Source organism: Lissotriton helveticus, unplaced genomic scaffold (genome assembly GCF_964261635.1).
Source record: "Lissotriton helveticus unplaced genomic scaffold, aLisHel1.1 SCAFFOLD_1498, whole genome shotgun sequence".
NCBI classification, from domain to species: domain Eukaryota; kingdom Metazoa; phylum Chordata; class Amphibia; order Caudata; family Salamandridae; genus Lissotriton; species Lissotriton helveticus.
Genome location: NW_027611951.1, coordinates 1 through 15185, shown reverse-complemented (window position 1 = coordinate 15185; position 15185 = coordinate 1). Strand labels below are relative to the sequence as shown.

At 44.3% G+C, this 15185-nt stretch overlaps 1 protein-coding gene across 1 annotated transcript in view; it reads right to left on the bottom strand.

Annotated features, from left to right (window-relative positions):
- Positions 1 to 3376, bottom strand: part of LOC144807259 (arf-GAP with Rho-GAP domain, ANK repeat and PH domain-containing protein 1-like) — a gene marked incomplete at its 5' end in the record, with an annotated part of 56791 nt that extends 53415 nt beyond the window's left edge. Inside the window, 2 exons of the mRNA XM_078673106.1 lie at positions 1270 to 1417; positions 3271 to 3376. Of these exons, the coding sequence (XP_078529232.1) occupies positions 1270 to 1417; positions 3271 to 3376 (254 nt within the window). The remainder of the gene's footprint in view (positions 1 to 1269; positions 1418 to 3270) is intronic.
- Positions 3377 to 15185: the final 11809 nt, after the last annotated feature.

Below are 15185 nucleotides of genomic sequence, written 5' to 3'. Positions count from 1 at the left end.
ATTTGGACTGGAGGCACACCATTTTCACCTTCATTACCAAGTATGACTACTGTCAGCTCACCAGGCTATAGAGGGTTGACAGTATGCTGTGATACTAGTAATAGAGGCAAGGCATGCCTGCTTACTTGTCTAGGACAGAGACAGTCACCCAAAGGCCTCCTCGCCATTTTTTATTGGTCTTCCAGCCCCCTGAAACTGGATCCTCCACATAGGTTTGTTGGACTTGGATCTCACTTCTGTGTACCATTTTGGTGAATAGGATTTATGTATCGATTGTGTGTGGCAACTGTGACCATAGCCTGTTTGGAATCTATGTTGTATTTGCTACTTGTGGTGCCTAAGATGGATGGTTAGGGAGAGCCAAGACTGTAGATGTCAATAACAGGGCTCACTCAGAGAATTACTCGGATCTTTCTGTAGCCGGTCACACTTTTAAAGGTGGGGAGGAGGGGACAAATGGCCCCTTTGAAGCTGGGGAGTATTTTGTTTGTTAACCCACTGTTCTTAGGAAGGGCTCTTCCCTACAGTTGAGTGACAGTTCCCACCAGTGATGCTCCCTTGCTTTAGTGTCCTTATTTTGGGTGGTTTCTCTTGCCTGGAGACTCCAAGCTCCACCCAACCTTCTTGTTCATCATCTAGACATTAGTATTGGTACGGATACAGGAACCACCTGAGATGCCTATATCCACGACAGGAGGCAACTTACTTCTACGTGCACACTTCAGATGATTCTACAAGGAGGACTACACTGCCACAACTGCTGCACTTGTTGGGTTAGTTCATGAAGTGGTTGACATTACAAGATGGTGAAGCATCCAGCTACATAAAAAGAATCATCATCTCAAACTTAAATCGAACAGAAACGTTGCTGTGCATACACAGCAACAATCAGATGTTTTCTGAGGCAAGGACACATGTTGTGTTCAGCTAATTCCTGCTCTGTGGGCCAATGCTAGTAAACACCACAGAAGCAGGTTTGTCTCAGTGGCTTCAATGCACATCAGTGCCAAAAAGTGACAGGCCACAGAGCCCTGCAGTCCTCTATCGTAGAAACACATCTACTGCCAAGTGCGCTGCAAGCAGAACCACTCATAGGGAAATGGAAAAAACAAAGACACCAGTGCAAGTCAGGAACAAAGGGTATATTGTGAAAGGCTTCTTCCCCCATTCACTAATACTTCTCCTATATCATTCTCCAATCATTCACCTCCTTGTATACGTCCTCTGGTCACATGTAAGACTTTGCCCTCAGAATGGAAAACAACTTACGCTGAAAATTTCTATGTAGTAGTTGATGAGATCCTCCACGACCTGGCCGGCCTTGTTGTCTTGGCCGTCCATCTGGAAGAGCGTTGGACCATAAACGATGGCCAGATTGTGAGTATTCATTTGGTTTGAGCCGGAGAAGCACTGGACCCTGCGGGAGGGAATGAGAGCTCATTAATGACTGGCTCAAAATCAGTCTTCAGGGGCAGCGCCCAACCTTTGCAGTTTGAACGCTGATAATGACAAAATAATGACATGGAATCTTGGTCAGTCAGTCGAGCATCTGAACCTTCAAAGCCCATCATCTATATATAGTGAGTAAATCTTAGTTGATAAACAACTGCGCCCATCCCAATGCTTGTCGCAAAACGAGAGGTGTTCTGTCTGAAGGATGTGGCAGACACATCAAGACACTGGGTTAGGAATTTTTCAAGCCAGGAGTTGCAGAGAGTTTAATTTAGCTGAAGAAATATGCATAAAGGGCTGACAGAGTTCCATATACAGAGTAAATGCAAGAATACAAAATATTTAATAAACAGCCGACTGGGGGATATTGGGGCCTATTGCATCAGGCAGTTCACAAGTGCATTGTGGTCCACCCGGTCATATGCAGGTAACAGGATTATGGTTCAGGTGTGACGTTGAACACTCAACTTTTCTGTTGGCTAGACGACCTGAGCGAGGCTCACTCCTGTGAAGGGGGACGGGCATGCCTAAGACCCAGGTAGCCCCTGTACCTAAGCGGGATTTTCATGAAAGCTTCAGACAGTCTCCTGTGGTTTTTCCCTCTCTGTATGCATGTATATTCAAATTAAGTCAACCTAGCTAGCTAAAGGAGTGCTGCTCGGGGGGGGGGGTGTTGATTACAATATTCAGGCGAGGGGGTGAGTTTTAATGTGCCAGCGAATATTACTGAGTAGGGGTGAGGCATGCAGAGTGTTCAAATTTATCTCTGGGTAAATCCCTGCTCAATGTGACACAATTTTAGAGGTTTGCTTTGCCACTTGAGAAGTTTGTGTTGCTCAGATGCAGTGTTTAATTTGTAAAAGACGGAGTGCCAGTGGCCAAAACTCTGCTCAGAAGCCTACAGGCAGCAAAGGAGCACCAAATATTGTGGCTCTGTACACTGGAATACACCCTCATGCATCTTTAATTGAATACAAGGCACTCCCTGCTCCACTCTTGCAAGCTCCTGCTTTTTCTCTTTGTGATAGTCTTTCCGCTTTGTGTTTTTTTCCCTTTCTTTTACTCAACATATGTCTGATGCAGAAAAATAAGTGACAATCCCCAAAAATAAGTGCCGGTGGCCCCCCTCGGAAACCACCAGCTTAAATTAAGTACCAATCAGATGCAATGCTATGCTCTCGACAAAATTAAATTGGGCTTTATTGCGGCTTTTGCTGGCCACTTTCCTGCTTTTATCTCTTCCGAGTTTCAGGTTAAGGCAATGAATGTTTATTCTGCTTGGCTAGTTCTGACCTGTACCACTTAGTGGCTGCATTGTCTGATAGTCCACGGTGGCACCGGCAGAACTAAGACCAGCCAGAGGTGTAAGCTGGTTGTGGCTGTATACAACTCTCTGTGACCGGTTGTTAAGGTCTTGGACTTGAGAGGCCTCCCTGAAAAGGGTCGGGTGCCTCTTTCCTATGTGAGGTGCTGTGCTGCCTACCCTGGACTACTGACATTTCTGCCAACTCTTTTTGCTTGTAGGATCTGATAGCGGGCACTGAGGGTTCACAGAGGACGCAATGTCCACAGCTGAAGTGGGCAGTAATCTTGCTCAAGAGGCACAAGTCTATAGGAGAAGGGTGCACATACAATACTTTGTGCATTGCTTTATGGGCTGTTTTCTGAATCAATGATCAATATTGTGCTTTACCCAGTTGTTGAGATAGAACGTGGTGCTAAAGATACGTTTTTCTAGATTGGCCTTTGAACAAAAACACAACCTTCTCCCTGAACCGCATCAAAGGTTATGCACACTCCCAGATTTTGCTTTCTCACCGATACAAGTGATTGATCAGTGCCTTCAACGTGGCTTTGTTCACTGGAGGGAGGCTCTTCAGCAGCTCCTGGTACTGCCTGATCTTCTCATCTTCATAGCCAACAGCTGGAAAGAGAAAACAAGTGATTTAAATTGCCATCCATTTCAGGAAAGGAAAATGCTACTTACCAGGATGCATCTGCTCTTGGCATGTAGAGCTGCAGAGTTGTACACTATGCATAGATCCCCACCTAGTGTTGGGCCCGGATGTTTGCAGTTTGTTGTTGTCCTGAAATGTTATTTGGAAGTCACGAGATAGGTGACTCCTCCTTAGGACCGCATTGCGCACGGGCATCAGCTCCATCCCCAGATTGTTTTTCGCCATTAGGGAAATGATGGAGCTTTGCAAGTACAGGAAAGATGCCCGAGTAATTTTTATCTAATTAAAATAATACTGGAACAGACAAGGGTAGCCAGGGAGGCGGGTGGGCGTGTACAACTCTTCAGCTCTACATGCCAAGAACAGATGCATACTGGTAAGTAGCATTTTCCGTTCGAGGCATATGAGCTGCAGATTGTACACTATGCATAGATTATATAGCAGTACCCACTCTTAGCGGCGACCACCCCTATCTGGTGCAGTAGTTTGGAATAATGTTTTGAGAACAACCTGGCCCACATTAGCATGTTGTTTTGTTTGCACATCTACACAATAGTGTTTTGTGAATGTGTACGGTGTAGCCCATGTGGCTGCTCTGCAGATGTCGTCTAGGGGAATGTTCCCTAAAAATGCCATTGAAGCCCCTATCTTTCTGGTAGAGTGGGCTTTTGGAGGAACAGATAGCGTACGTTTAGCTTTGTGGTAGCAAATCTGTATGCATTTGACAATCCATCTAGCTATTCCAGATTTTAAAATGGGATTGCCCTTGTGTGGTGGTGAGAAAGACACAAAAAGTTGTTTTGTCTTACGAAAGTGTTGTGTTGTTTCTATGTAGTATAGCAACGCTCTTTTGACATCTAAAGTATGAAGAGCTCTTTCTGCCACTGACTGTGGTTGCGAGAAGAAAACGGGCAGTTCCACAGATTGATTGAGATGGAATGGAGAAATGACTTTAGGCAGGAATTTTGGATTGGTACGCAGAACAACCTTATTTTGATGCATTTGCAAAAATGGTTAGTGCTTGTAGTTCACTAACTCTGCGCAGGGAGGTAATAGCTACTAGGAACGCAACCTTCCAAGTTAAAAATTGTAATTCACATTTGTGCAGGGGTTCGAAGGGAGGCCCCATTAGCAGTGTGAGAACGACGTTTAAATTCCATACAGGTGAAGGTGGTACTCTGGGAGGAATTATTCTTTTAAGGCCTTCCATAAAGGCTTTAAGCCCTTCAGTGCTAATGACAAGGGTAACTCGTCATGGAGTTTCCATTGATTTCAATGGAAATTACATTGAAGTGGTACCAGATGCTTAGCATCCAAGTGGTTAATGGCAGGCACTCTGAACAGAGATAGATGTTGTCTGTTTTGCAGATATGCTGCTATTGCAGCAAAATGTAGTCTAATAGATGTATATGCTAAGTTACATCTTTGAAGATGCAGTAAGTAACCCATGATGTGTTGAATAGCCACATCTAAAGGATTAATGTCGTTGTTATGAAAATAAATTACAAATCGTTTCCACTTGGCTGCATAACATGCCCTAGTGGTAGGACGTCTAGCTTCTTTAATGACATTCATGCAGTCTGGAGGAAGGTTCAGATATCCAAATTCTAGGACTTCAGGAGCCAGATCGCAAGGTTGAGCTGAGCTGGGTCTGATCTCTCCACGGTTCTGTGTTAAGAGGTGTGGAGGCAGGTGCAGTTTTTGGTGTGGTACCACCGACCGTTGTAGCAGTGAGGTGTACCACGGTTGTCTGACCCACGTTGGAGCAACTAGAATGAGGGTCAGAGAATGCTGCTGTAGTTTGCGTACTACTGAGTAGCATGAGCATTAGTGGTAGAGGTGGAAAAGCGGACGCAAATCTATTTGACCAATTCATCCATATCGCATTGCCTTTAGACAGTGGGTGTGGATATCTGGCGGCGAAGCTTGGGCATTTTGCGTTTTCGTGGGTGGCAAAGAGGTCTATCTGAGGTTGTCCCCACCTCTGAAAGAATGGCTGAAGAACTTGCGTATGAAGTTCCCACTCGTGGGTCTGTTGTGTTTGACGACTTAACAGATCCGCTATAGTATTTTGTACTCCTGGGACATGTTGGGCTAGAAGGAATATGTTCTGAGGTATGGCCCACCTCCATATTTCTTGTGCTAGTTGAGATAGTTGCAGGGATTGCGTGCCTCCTTGTTTCTGTATGTAATACATTGCTGTCATGTTGTCCGTGCGGACTAACACAGCTTTGTTTGCTACTTGCTTCTGGAAAGCTTTTAGTGCTAGAAATACTGCTAGTAACTCCAAGTGATTGATGTGGAGTAACTTTTGTTGCGGTGTCCACCTGCATTGCATGGTGTGTTGCAGTAGGTGGGCTCCCCAGCCGGAGAGCGATGCGTCCGCAGTCAAGATTATTTGGGGAACTGGCTCTAGGAACGGTCGTCCATTGGAAAGGTTCTTGGTGTTCCACCACTGCAGAGAGCGATGAGTTTGACCGTCTACCAACACTAGGTCTGTTAATTTACCTTGAGCCTGGTTCCATTGACGTGATAAGCACTCTTGTAGCGGACGCATTTGTAGTCTTGCATGGGGCACTATGAAGATGCAAGAGGCCATCATCCCTATGAGTCGCATGAACACTCGTGCTGGGAGGGAGTGTTGTAGCTGAAACTTTGCTAGGAGAGTTTGCATGCTGGCTATCCTTGCTGGGGTGGGATAAGCCAGCGCTGTTGAGGTGTTTATTGTGGCACCTAGGTACTGTTGTACTTTGGATGGCTGTAGATGAGACTTGGTGTGGTTTATTGTGAACCCCAAGTGGTGGAGCAGGTGGATGGTGGTATGAGTGTGTTTTACGCATTGATTGTGTGAGCTGGCTTTTATGAGCCAGTCGTCGAGGTACGGGAAGACATGGATGTGCTGTCTTCTTAGATGCGCTGCTACCACTGCCAAGCACTTGGTGAAGACCCTTGGTGCTGTTGTGACTCCGAATGGGAGTACTTTGAACTGGAAGTGCTGCCCGTCTATTACAAACCTGAGATACTTCCTGTGAGGTTTGTGAATGGGAATGTGGAAGTATGCGTCCTTGAGGTCTAGAGTAGGCAGGAAGTCGTTTTGTGACAAGAGAGGAAGGACTTGCTGGAGTGTGACCATGTGAAAATGGTCTGACTGTATATATATATGTTTAGCGGTCTGAGGTCTAGAATAGGCCTTAGAGCGCCATCCTTCTTTGGGATTAGAAAATATAGAGAGTAAATCCCTTTGTTTTGCTGGTACAGAGGAACTAGTTCCATTGCATTTTTTCTAGCTGTGATACCACTTCTTGCTTTAACAGTGACAGATGTTCATGTGGCATTGGACGCTGTTTGGGTGGTATGTTTGGGGGGGTAGATGTTAATTCTAGACAGTAACCTGAGTGAATAATTTGTTGCACCCACCTGTCTGATGTGATGTTGATCCATGCAGGCAGGAACTGTTTAACCTTTAGTGTGTCTTTTTTTGTTTCCTGTTTATGAATGTTTTTTATGGTGTTATGTTTTTTTCTCTGAGCTGCCAAAATAAAGCGCCGGGACACTCTTCTCGAGTAGCCGTGCGCTATAGAAATTAAATTTAACATAACATAACAGTCTTCCCCCCACAGGAGTGGAATGTTCGGGGGGAAGGGGAGGAAAGTCATTGGGTAGGAGTGGAGGCAGAGCGGGTGGTGTTGTTTTTGCCTCTGCCTTTGTTGTTGTTACCCCTGTAACCCCCTCTCTGGTAGCCCTTGGTGAATGTGGATTGGCCAGGGGTCTTGTAGGAAGAGGAGGGACTTTCTGAGGAGTAGCCTCTTGTGTTGCCTCTGTACGATGAGCGACAAAAAAGAACGTCTGGGAGCTTGCTGCTGCAAGGCTCCCATCGATTTTGCAGTGTCGGTGTCTTTCTTCATTTTTTCCAAAGACACGTCAATATTTGGGCCAAATAAATGTGTTTCATCAAATGGCTGATTAAGTATAGAGTTTTGCCCCTCAGGTTTAAAACCTGAAATGCGTAGCCAGGCATGTCTGTTTAGTAAGGTGCTGGTATTGATTGCCCTGGAGGCAGTATCTGCAGAGTCTAGGGCACAACGGATGGAAGTATTAGTGATATTTGTACCTTCCTGTATAAGTTCATTAGCCCTGTTTTTGTATTTGTCTGGTAGGTGCTGCATTACGGACTCTAGTTCGTCATATTGTGCCCTGTCATATCTTGCCAGCAAGGCTTGGGTGTTGGCAATGCGCCAGATGTTAGCTGCTTGTGCCGCAGTTCTCTTGCCAGAAGTGTCAAGGAGTTTAGATTAATTGTCTGGTGGTGAGGCTTCACCTGTTTGGATTGGATACCACCAAAGAATCTAATTGTGCCGGGCCTTTAATATAAGCTGGGTCTGCAGGGGCAGCTTTATATTTTCTCTCAATGCAGGGATTGAGGACCCTAGCTCTAACGGGGTCTTTAAAGACCTCTGTTGCGTGCTTGATGACGCCCTTAAGCATTGGCAAGATGGCCGTAGACCTTTGTGTTGTGTCAAAAGTGTCTAATACGAAGTCTTCCTCCACTGCATCAGTGTGTAAGTCCATCCCATGATATTGTGCAGCTTCTGGACTAGCAGGTTAAAACCTATGGTGTCCTCTGGTGGGGAAGGTCTGGAAGGATAGACATCATCCTGTGGGACATAAGGCACATCAGGGGTGTTGTAATCATCACATGGATTAGGTGACTGAGGGGGACTATTAGTGTGTGGTGGGTAATGTGCATCCCCACCTTCATAATCAGAGTCTGTGTGTACATCATCGTCTGGGTTAGGAGATGGTGTAGGTGAATGCTGTGGTGGAGGAGGTGCATGAGTAGGAACAGTACGGCGAGGTGGAGGAGAATGGACCCTTAATGGAGAGGTTGCAATGTCTCTTCTTTGCAGGGGGAGGAGGTGCTGGCGCCTCAAGTGGTCTCTTCTTGGAGCTGAGAGTCAATTGTCCAGTTTTGGGATCCTTTACAAGAGTTTTTTGTTGTGGATCCGGTGTAAAAAGTTCTTGTGAACCTGATAAATCCTTTGGCGTCAAAATTTTCGGCTCCGTAGGTTTTTTAGGCATTGAGTCAGCAGTTGGCTTAGGAGTGTGCCCTTTCGAAGTGTCTTTTATGGGAACCTGTTTTTTCGGTTCCGAGGGTTTTTCCGGCTCCGATGTGTGTGAGTCTGGAGCTTTGGTTGATTTTTTACTCGCCTCCGTGTGCGGTTTCGGTGTCGACGAACCGCTGACAGTCTTCGGCGCCGTATGCTTGGGTGTCGAAGCAACGGTCGAGGTGGAAGAGGAAGATGGCTTTTTCTTCGGTGTCGGTACTGGGTCGGCACCGGAAGTAGGCTGGCTCGAGCCCAAGCCGCCTGAAGGCATTATGGTGTTCTTTGCCGGGCCCGAAGGCGGGGCGTTAGAAGCAGTCTCTCGGGGTGCACCCGAGCCCGAAGGCGAGGGTGTGACCGAGGCCTTTTTAGATGGCGTCGAGGAAGGGGTGGGGTCGACGGTCTTACTTACGACCCGTTGAGCTGGCGTGACCTCCTCGACGTCGGAGTCTTCGGCATCTGACAATCCGATACTCACTTTGGCATGCTGGTTTTCTGGCACGTTGACGCCCTCATCGAAGATGTCGTCGGGAATCGGAGCTGACGAGCGAGCCATAGTTCTTCGAGCTCGGCGGTCCCAGATCGTCTTCTTGGAGCGGAATGAGGCACATGCCGAACAGTCTTTGGCCTCGTGCTCCGGTGAAAGGCACAGGTTGCACACCACATGTAGGTCGGTGTGGGGAAACTTCGACCCACATTGAGGACACTTCTTGAATGGCGTCCTTTCCATGAGCCAGAAAGTGAGGCCTAGGTACGCCCGAGGCCTTCGTCGACGACCGGAATCGAAGACTTCGAAGTTAGTTGAGAATCGCGTGGTAGATCGCGATCGAGACAATACCGTTGAACTGGGTGAGGATTGCGCACCGAAAGGAAACTTGGTTCCAAACCGGAGCGCAGGAGATACATCCGAGCCCGATGGCGGAAAAAAACAATCTGGGGATGGAGCCGATGCCCATGCGCAATGTGGTCCTAAGGAGGAGTCACCTATCTTGTGACTTCCAAAGAACTTTTCAGGACACCAACAAACTGCAAACATCCGGGCCCAACACTAGGTGGCGATCTATGCATAGTGTACAATCTGCAGCTCATATGCCTCGAACACAAAGGTTTCTTGAAGATGGGTAGGAGCAGCTCCTGCCTAGTAAGGAATCTGGCTGCATAGATGGACCTGAGGACCGAATCTTTGCAAGGTCTTATAAAGGGCAGAGTCCCAACTTAAATAAATGCATGTAAAGTGTTGAAAAGAGATTTAAAAAGGTTTAAGGATCAATTTGCTGGCATTCCCAAATGCCTGTACATCCTGGAAGAGTAAATAAGAAAATATCGTCTTAAACTCAGCAGGTCCAACACTGCCCTTTGGCTGTAATTTCATTAAACATGGTGCAGCAACAGATCCTTTGTCTCCGACACTGGTATCAATTACTCCACGAGCTTTCTCATAAATGCAGAGTTCAATGTATGCAATAACTTCAGCAGCCTTCACTACCTGGCTCTGGACATCAACGCAACCTCTGTTTGCATTCTTTTCAATTGAAACCTAGACTAGAGAAATGGACTATATTTTGACCTTCTGGAAATTCACTTGACAGGATTGAAGCAGTACAAAATGAGGCCTCAAGATGCGTTGTCATCCTAAACATTTTAAGGAAAAAACAATGGCTTCTGTGGGGAAGATACTTAATAGTAGAATGAAGGAAGCGAAAATGTGCATATATACGCAGTGATTTGGTGAGATGTCAGATAGAAATGAAGCCAGAAACACGGATTAAGTTTTTCAATTTTCATTAACTGTATTGAGATTTGGATACACAGTGAAAGCGATTTTACATGAAATATCAAACTATTTACAGTTGTGTAACGTGTTCCAAGTGAAATTATGAACCACAAACATAGAAATAGCATTTGTGAAGTAATATGTGAAAGGTTTCAAGTAAACTTTTGTTGTTTCCAAAAAGCGACCACTCTAATTTTTTACAATACATAACATCTATATAGTGATAGAATGCCAGTTACAGTAGTTCGCTTTTCTTAATTGTCGACGGCGTTTCGACCCTAATATGGATGTAGGGTCTCTTCAGGACCTACAATGTTGGGGACATCTAGGGAAATTGAAAATATGTGTTTAGTATTTGCGGTCTAAGGGATTCCCTTCTGAATAGGGGCAGGGCCAAGCATCTTTACATACCTTTCTATATTTATTTGAAGCGCCAGCAAGGGAGCCGCTTTCGTCCGTTCTCGGAGGTTCAATGACACCGAAACAGCGTTTTTTGTCCTAATTATAGCCTCGTCGATTCCAGTACGGTCTGGCTTCCAGAGCAGCGTGCACGGCGGCTGCCGCGTACAGCTGCTGATGACAGGCACGCATAACGTGACCTACCCTACGTATACCGGGGAGAATTTCCGATATACTTGGTGTTTACATTAAGCCTGGTTTTGTACGAAAAGAGATGTACATTGTATCGCCATTGAATTAATAAAATTAATAGTGGAGCTAGTATTGTGCAAACATATATTATGCGATGAATTAGAAAACAGCCTTCGGGGTTCCAAACGTGAGCATTTATTACCTGTCACGATCCTGCTGGCAGATCGTATTTCGGACAAAGGGCAATTATCACTGGGTCAGTGGGGGTCCCTTATTTTTGTCATTATGCGTAATCTCCTGTGTGTACAGTCATGGGCATCAGACTGACGGATATAGTTAGATGGATCAGTTCATTCTATGTCCGGGCAAGGTAGTGGTGATGTAAATGGTGTTGGCTAGGCATCTATTGGATCATGTGATCGTATAATGTGTGGGAAATAATATTTTCTGCCGAGTAGTCTATCGTAGGGTTCTAATGATATTGATAGATAAAAAATGTATTAATAATAATAAATGTAATATAAATAATTCTTCTACCTGTACTATAGTTGCCCGAGAAGCTTATCTATTATTGTGGGTGATGCTGGTGGGGTGTAATAGATTGGAAGAGGTGCATATTTTGTATCATAAGTCTTAAGGCCAACATTAGTTCCTTTGTGTTACATAATGTTCATATTATTGACATAAAAACATTGTATGTGCATTGGAAGACGGTAGTCACAGTGTTTATACCTTGGCTTAGAGTAATATGCATATATGTACAATAGATTACATGTCATTCTTATTACAGTCATCAACCTATTATATTTACATAAGAAAAGGAGGTGGTTATATGAACGTACATTTTATCATACGATACAAAATATGCACTGCTTCACAATCTATTACACCCCACCAGTATGACCCACAATAATAGATAAGCTTTTCGGGCAACTATAGTACAGGTAGAAGAATTACATTTATTACATTTATTATTATTAATTAATTTTGTATCTATCAATATCATTAAAACCCTACGATAGACACCTCGGCAGAAAGTATTATTTTCCACGCATTATACGATCACATGATCCAATAGATGCCTACCCAACACCATTTACATCACCACTACCTTGCCCGGACATAGGATGAACTGATCCCTCTAACTATATCCCTCACAGTCTGATGCCCATGACAGTACACACAGGAGATTACGCATAATGACAAAAATAAGGGACCCCTACTGACCCAGTGATAATAGCCCTTTGTCCGGAATACGATCTGACAGGTAATAAATGCTCACGTTTGAAACCCTGGAATCTGTTTTCTAATTAATCGCAAAATATATGTTTGCACAATACTAGCTCCACTATTAATTTTATTAATTCAATGGCAATACAATGTACATCACTTTTCGTACAAAACCAGGCTTAATGTAAACACCAAGTATATCGGAAATTCTCCCCGGTATACATAGGGTAGGTCACGTTATGCGTGCCTGTCATCAGCAGCTGTACGCGGCGGCCGCCGTGCACGCTGCTCTGGAAGCCAGACCGAACTGGAATTGACTAGGCTATAATTAGGACAAAAAACGCTGCTTCGGTGTCATTGAACCTCGGAGAACCGACGAACGCGGTTTCCCTTGCTGGCGCTTCAAACAAATATAGAGAGGTACGTAAAGATGCTTGGCCCTGCCCATATTCAGAAGGGAACCCCTTAGTTAATATACACTAACTGTAGCGCGGAGACAGATATGCGGTATTAGACCAACCCGACTGCCATAGGACTTCCTGTTATCGGCCTTAATCTAGCAAGCAAATTGTACTATCGCACAAACATAGACTTTCCATCGGGTGCGAACACCGCACATCTCATTCCTTGACCGTACCATGGATATAGGTATGCAAGGTTAGACCTACTTACAAATAAAGGGGCCTTGTCTTTGACATAAACAAGCACGCAATCACCCGCGATGTGTATAATTGAATCACTAGCTTTAAGACTACGTGTCTACCCTGACTAGACACGGTTACCGCCCCGCATAAATGAGGTTCTATCCCCTCTGATTTAACCAATACTAGGCAACCTGGGCAGCAGTTTAAGGATAATTGTTTTCCCTACCACAGAAATTCTACACAGTCAGCGGTAAATGCGAATCAATCGCCTGCGCTGACTACAACAAACGAATCCTCGCACTGCAAGCACTGCAACCTAGAGGACAGCCATTGAGCGTCCCTGAATTGCTGAAACTCACAAGCTCCATTGGGGTAAGTGACACAGAAACATGTCCAACTATATACCAATTGTGCATCCTTGTCTTTACCGTTTTGTTTCCCCCTTTAACACAATCCATATGATTTTGTCTTCCTCAACAGAACCCGCCGGGTTTCCTGGTGAGTATATATATTTTTTAATTTCACCTGCACACGGTTCTTCACACACAGCACTAATATTCTAGCAATTCGCAAATCAGGTAATTCCTCCAGCCTATACTTCCAATTCATTGCTCCCACACGGTAATTGGACCGCAAATACTAAACACATATTTTCAATTTCCCTAGAAGTCCCCAACATTGTATGTCCTTAAGAGACCCTACATCCATATTAGGGTTGAAACGCCGTCGACAATTAAGAAAAGCGAACTACTGTAACTGGCATTCTATCACTATATAGATGTTATGTATTGTAAAAAATTAGAGTGGTTGCTTTTTGGAAACAACAAAAGTTTACTTGAAACCTTTCACATATTACTTCAAAAATGCTATTTCTATGTTTTTGGTTCATAATTTCACTTGGGACAGATTACACAACTGTAAATAGTTTCTGATATTTAATGTAAAATCGCTTTCACTGTATATCCAAATCTCAATACAGTTATTGAGAATTGAAAACGTTATCAGTGTTTCTGGCTTGATTCCTATCTGACATCTCGCCAAATCCCTGCGTATATATACAATTTTTCTCTTCCTTCTTCATTCTACTATGAAGTATCTTCCCCACAGGAGCCATTGTTTTTTCCTTACCCTGGTTCCGTCGTGAGTAGGGTTCCCTTGTTTTTTTGTTCACGTCATCCTAAACAAGCATTTGCAATGCAATTTGTCTCACCTTTGGGACCTTATATGTATAACATGGAGGGAAAGTAAACACCAAACTGCGGAACATAACAGGTATGGGCACACATGGGGAGAAATACTGCCTATCAGCGGAAAATGGTATTGTCCAAACCTCTGTTTTTAATATAAAATCAAGGCCTTCTGTGGTCATATCACTGAAAATACAAGATTTGAAAGAAATATTGTTGCCTACGGGTGCTTTTGGAGTTTCAAAGGCCTGGAATCTAGTGAATTCTAAAGTGATTCTGGCATTTCACTGACCTCTGCTGGTCGTTTTCTATCAAGAAATTTAAATAGGGGCAGTTCCCAGAAAAACAAAACAAGCATTTGCAATGCAATCGGTCTCGCCTTTAGGAAGTTATATGTATTTAGCTATGCAGCACATTAGCCTGGGTTTTGAAACATCTATTGTTCTTTAACATGGAGGGAAAGTAAGCACCAAACTGTGTGACACGCCAGGTATGGGAACACATGGAGAGAAAATATTGACTTTCAGCGGGAAATGGTATAGTCCAAAACTCTGTTTTTAATATAAAATCAGGGCATTCGGTGATCATATCATTGAAAATACAAAATTTGAAAAAACTATTATTGTCTATGGGTGCTCTTGGAAGACAATTATTATGGACTAGAATCTAGAGAATGCTAAATTGATTCTGGTCTTTTACTATCCTCTGCTGGTCACTTTTATCAAGAAAGTTAAATAGAGGCAGTTGCCAGAAAAATACCTGTCCCAGTGAAATAGTCACTGGATAGGCTAAGGAGAAAAAGCCCATTTCCCCCACTCTATTGGCCTAAAGGCTATCTCCGCATGTCAAACGGCTGAGAGAAACCTACACGCAAGGCAACTTCCTTTCCTCACATCATGTGTTGCACTGTTGTTTGTTTGCACTGTATCACTGATGTGTAATTTGTTGTGTTCTGGTGTGGTTACCTCTCCCCAAGCTCACTTAACATGATCTAGTCCAAGGTGGGCTACTCTACTTTTGTGGTTTTCCACATGGGTCTCCGTGGATTAAAGAAATCAGATCACAATGGAATGCAAAGAAATGCTGCACGCTAATATATTTTGACAACAGACTGAGAAACCAAATGGTCCTGGTTATGCTGACAATAGCATTAAATCATGAAAGCCCTGGAGAGGCATATTCCCCGGCACATCCCTTTACGGGGTATGCATTGAGAACCACATTGTTCAGCCCCCTACCTGGTGTGT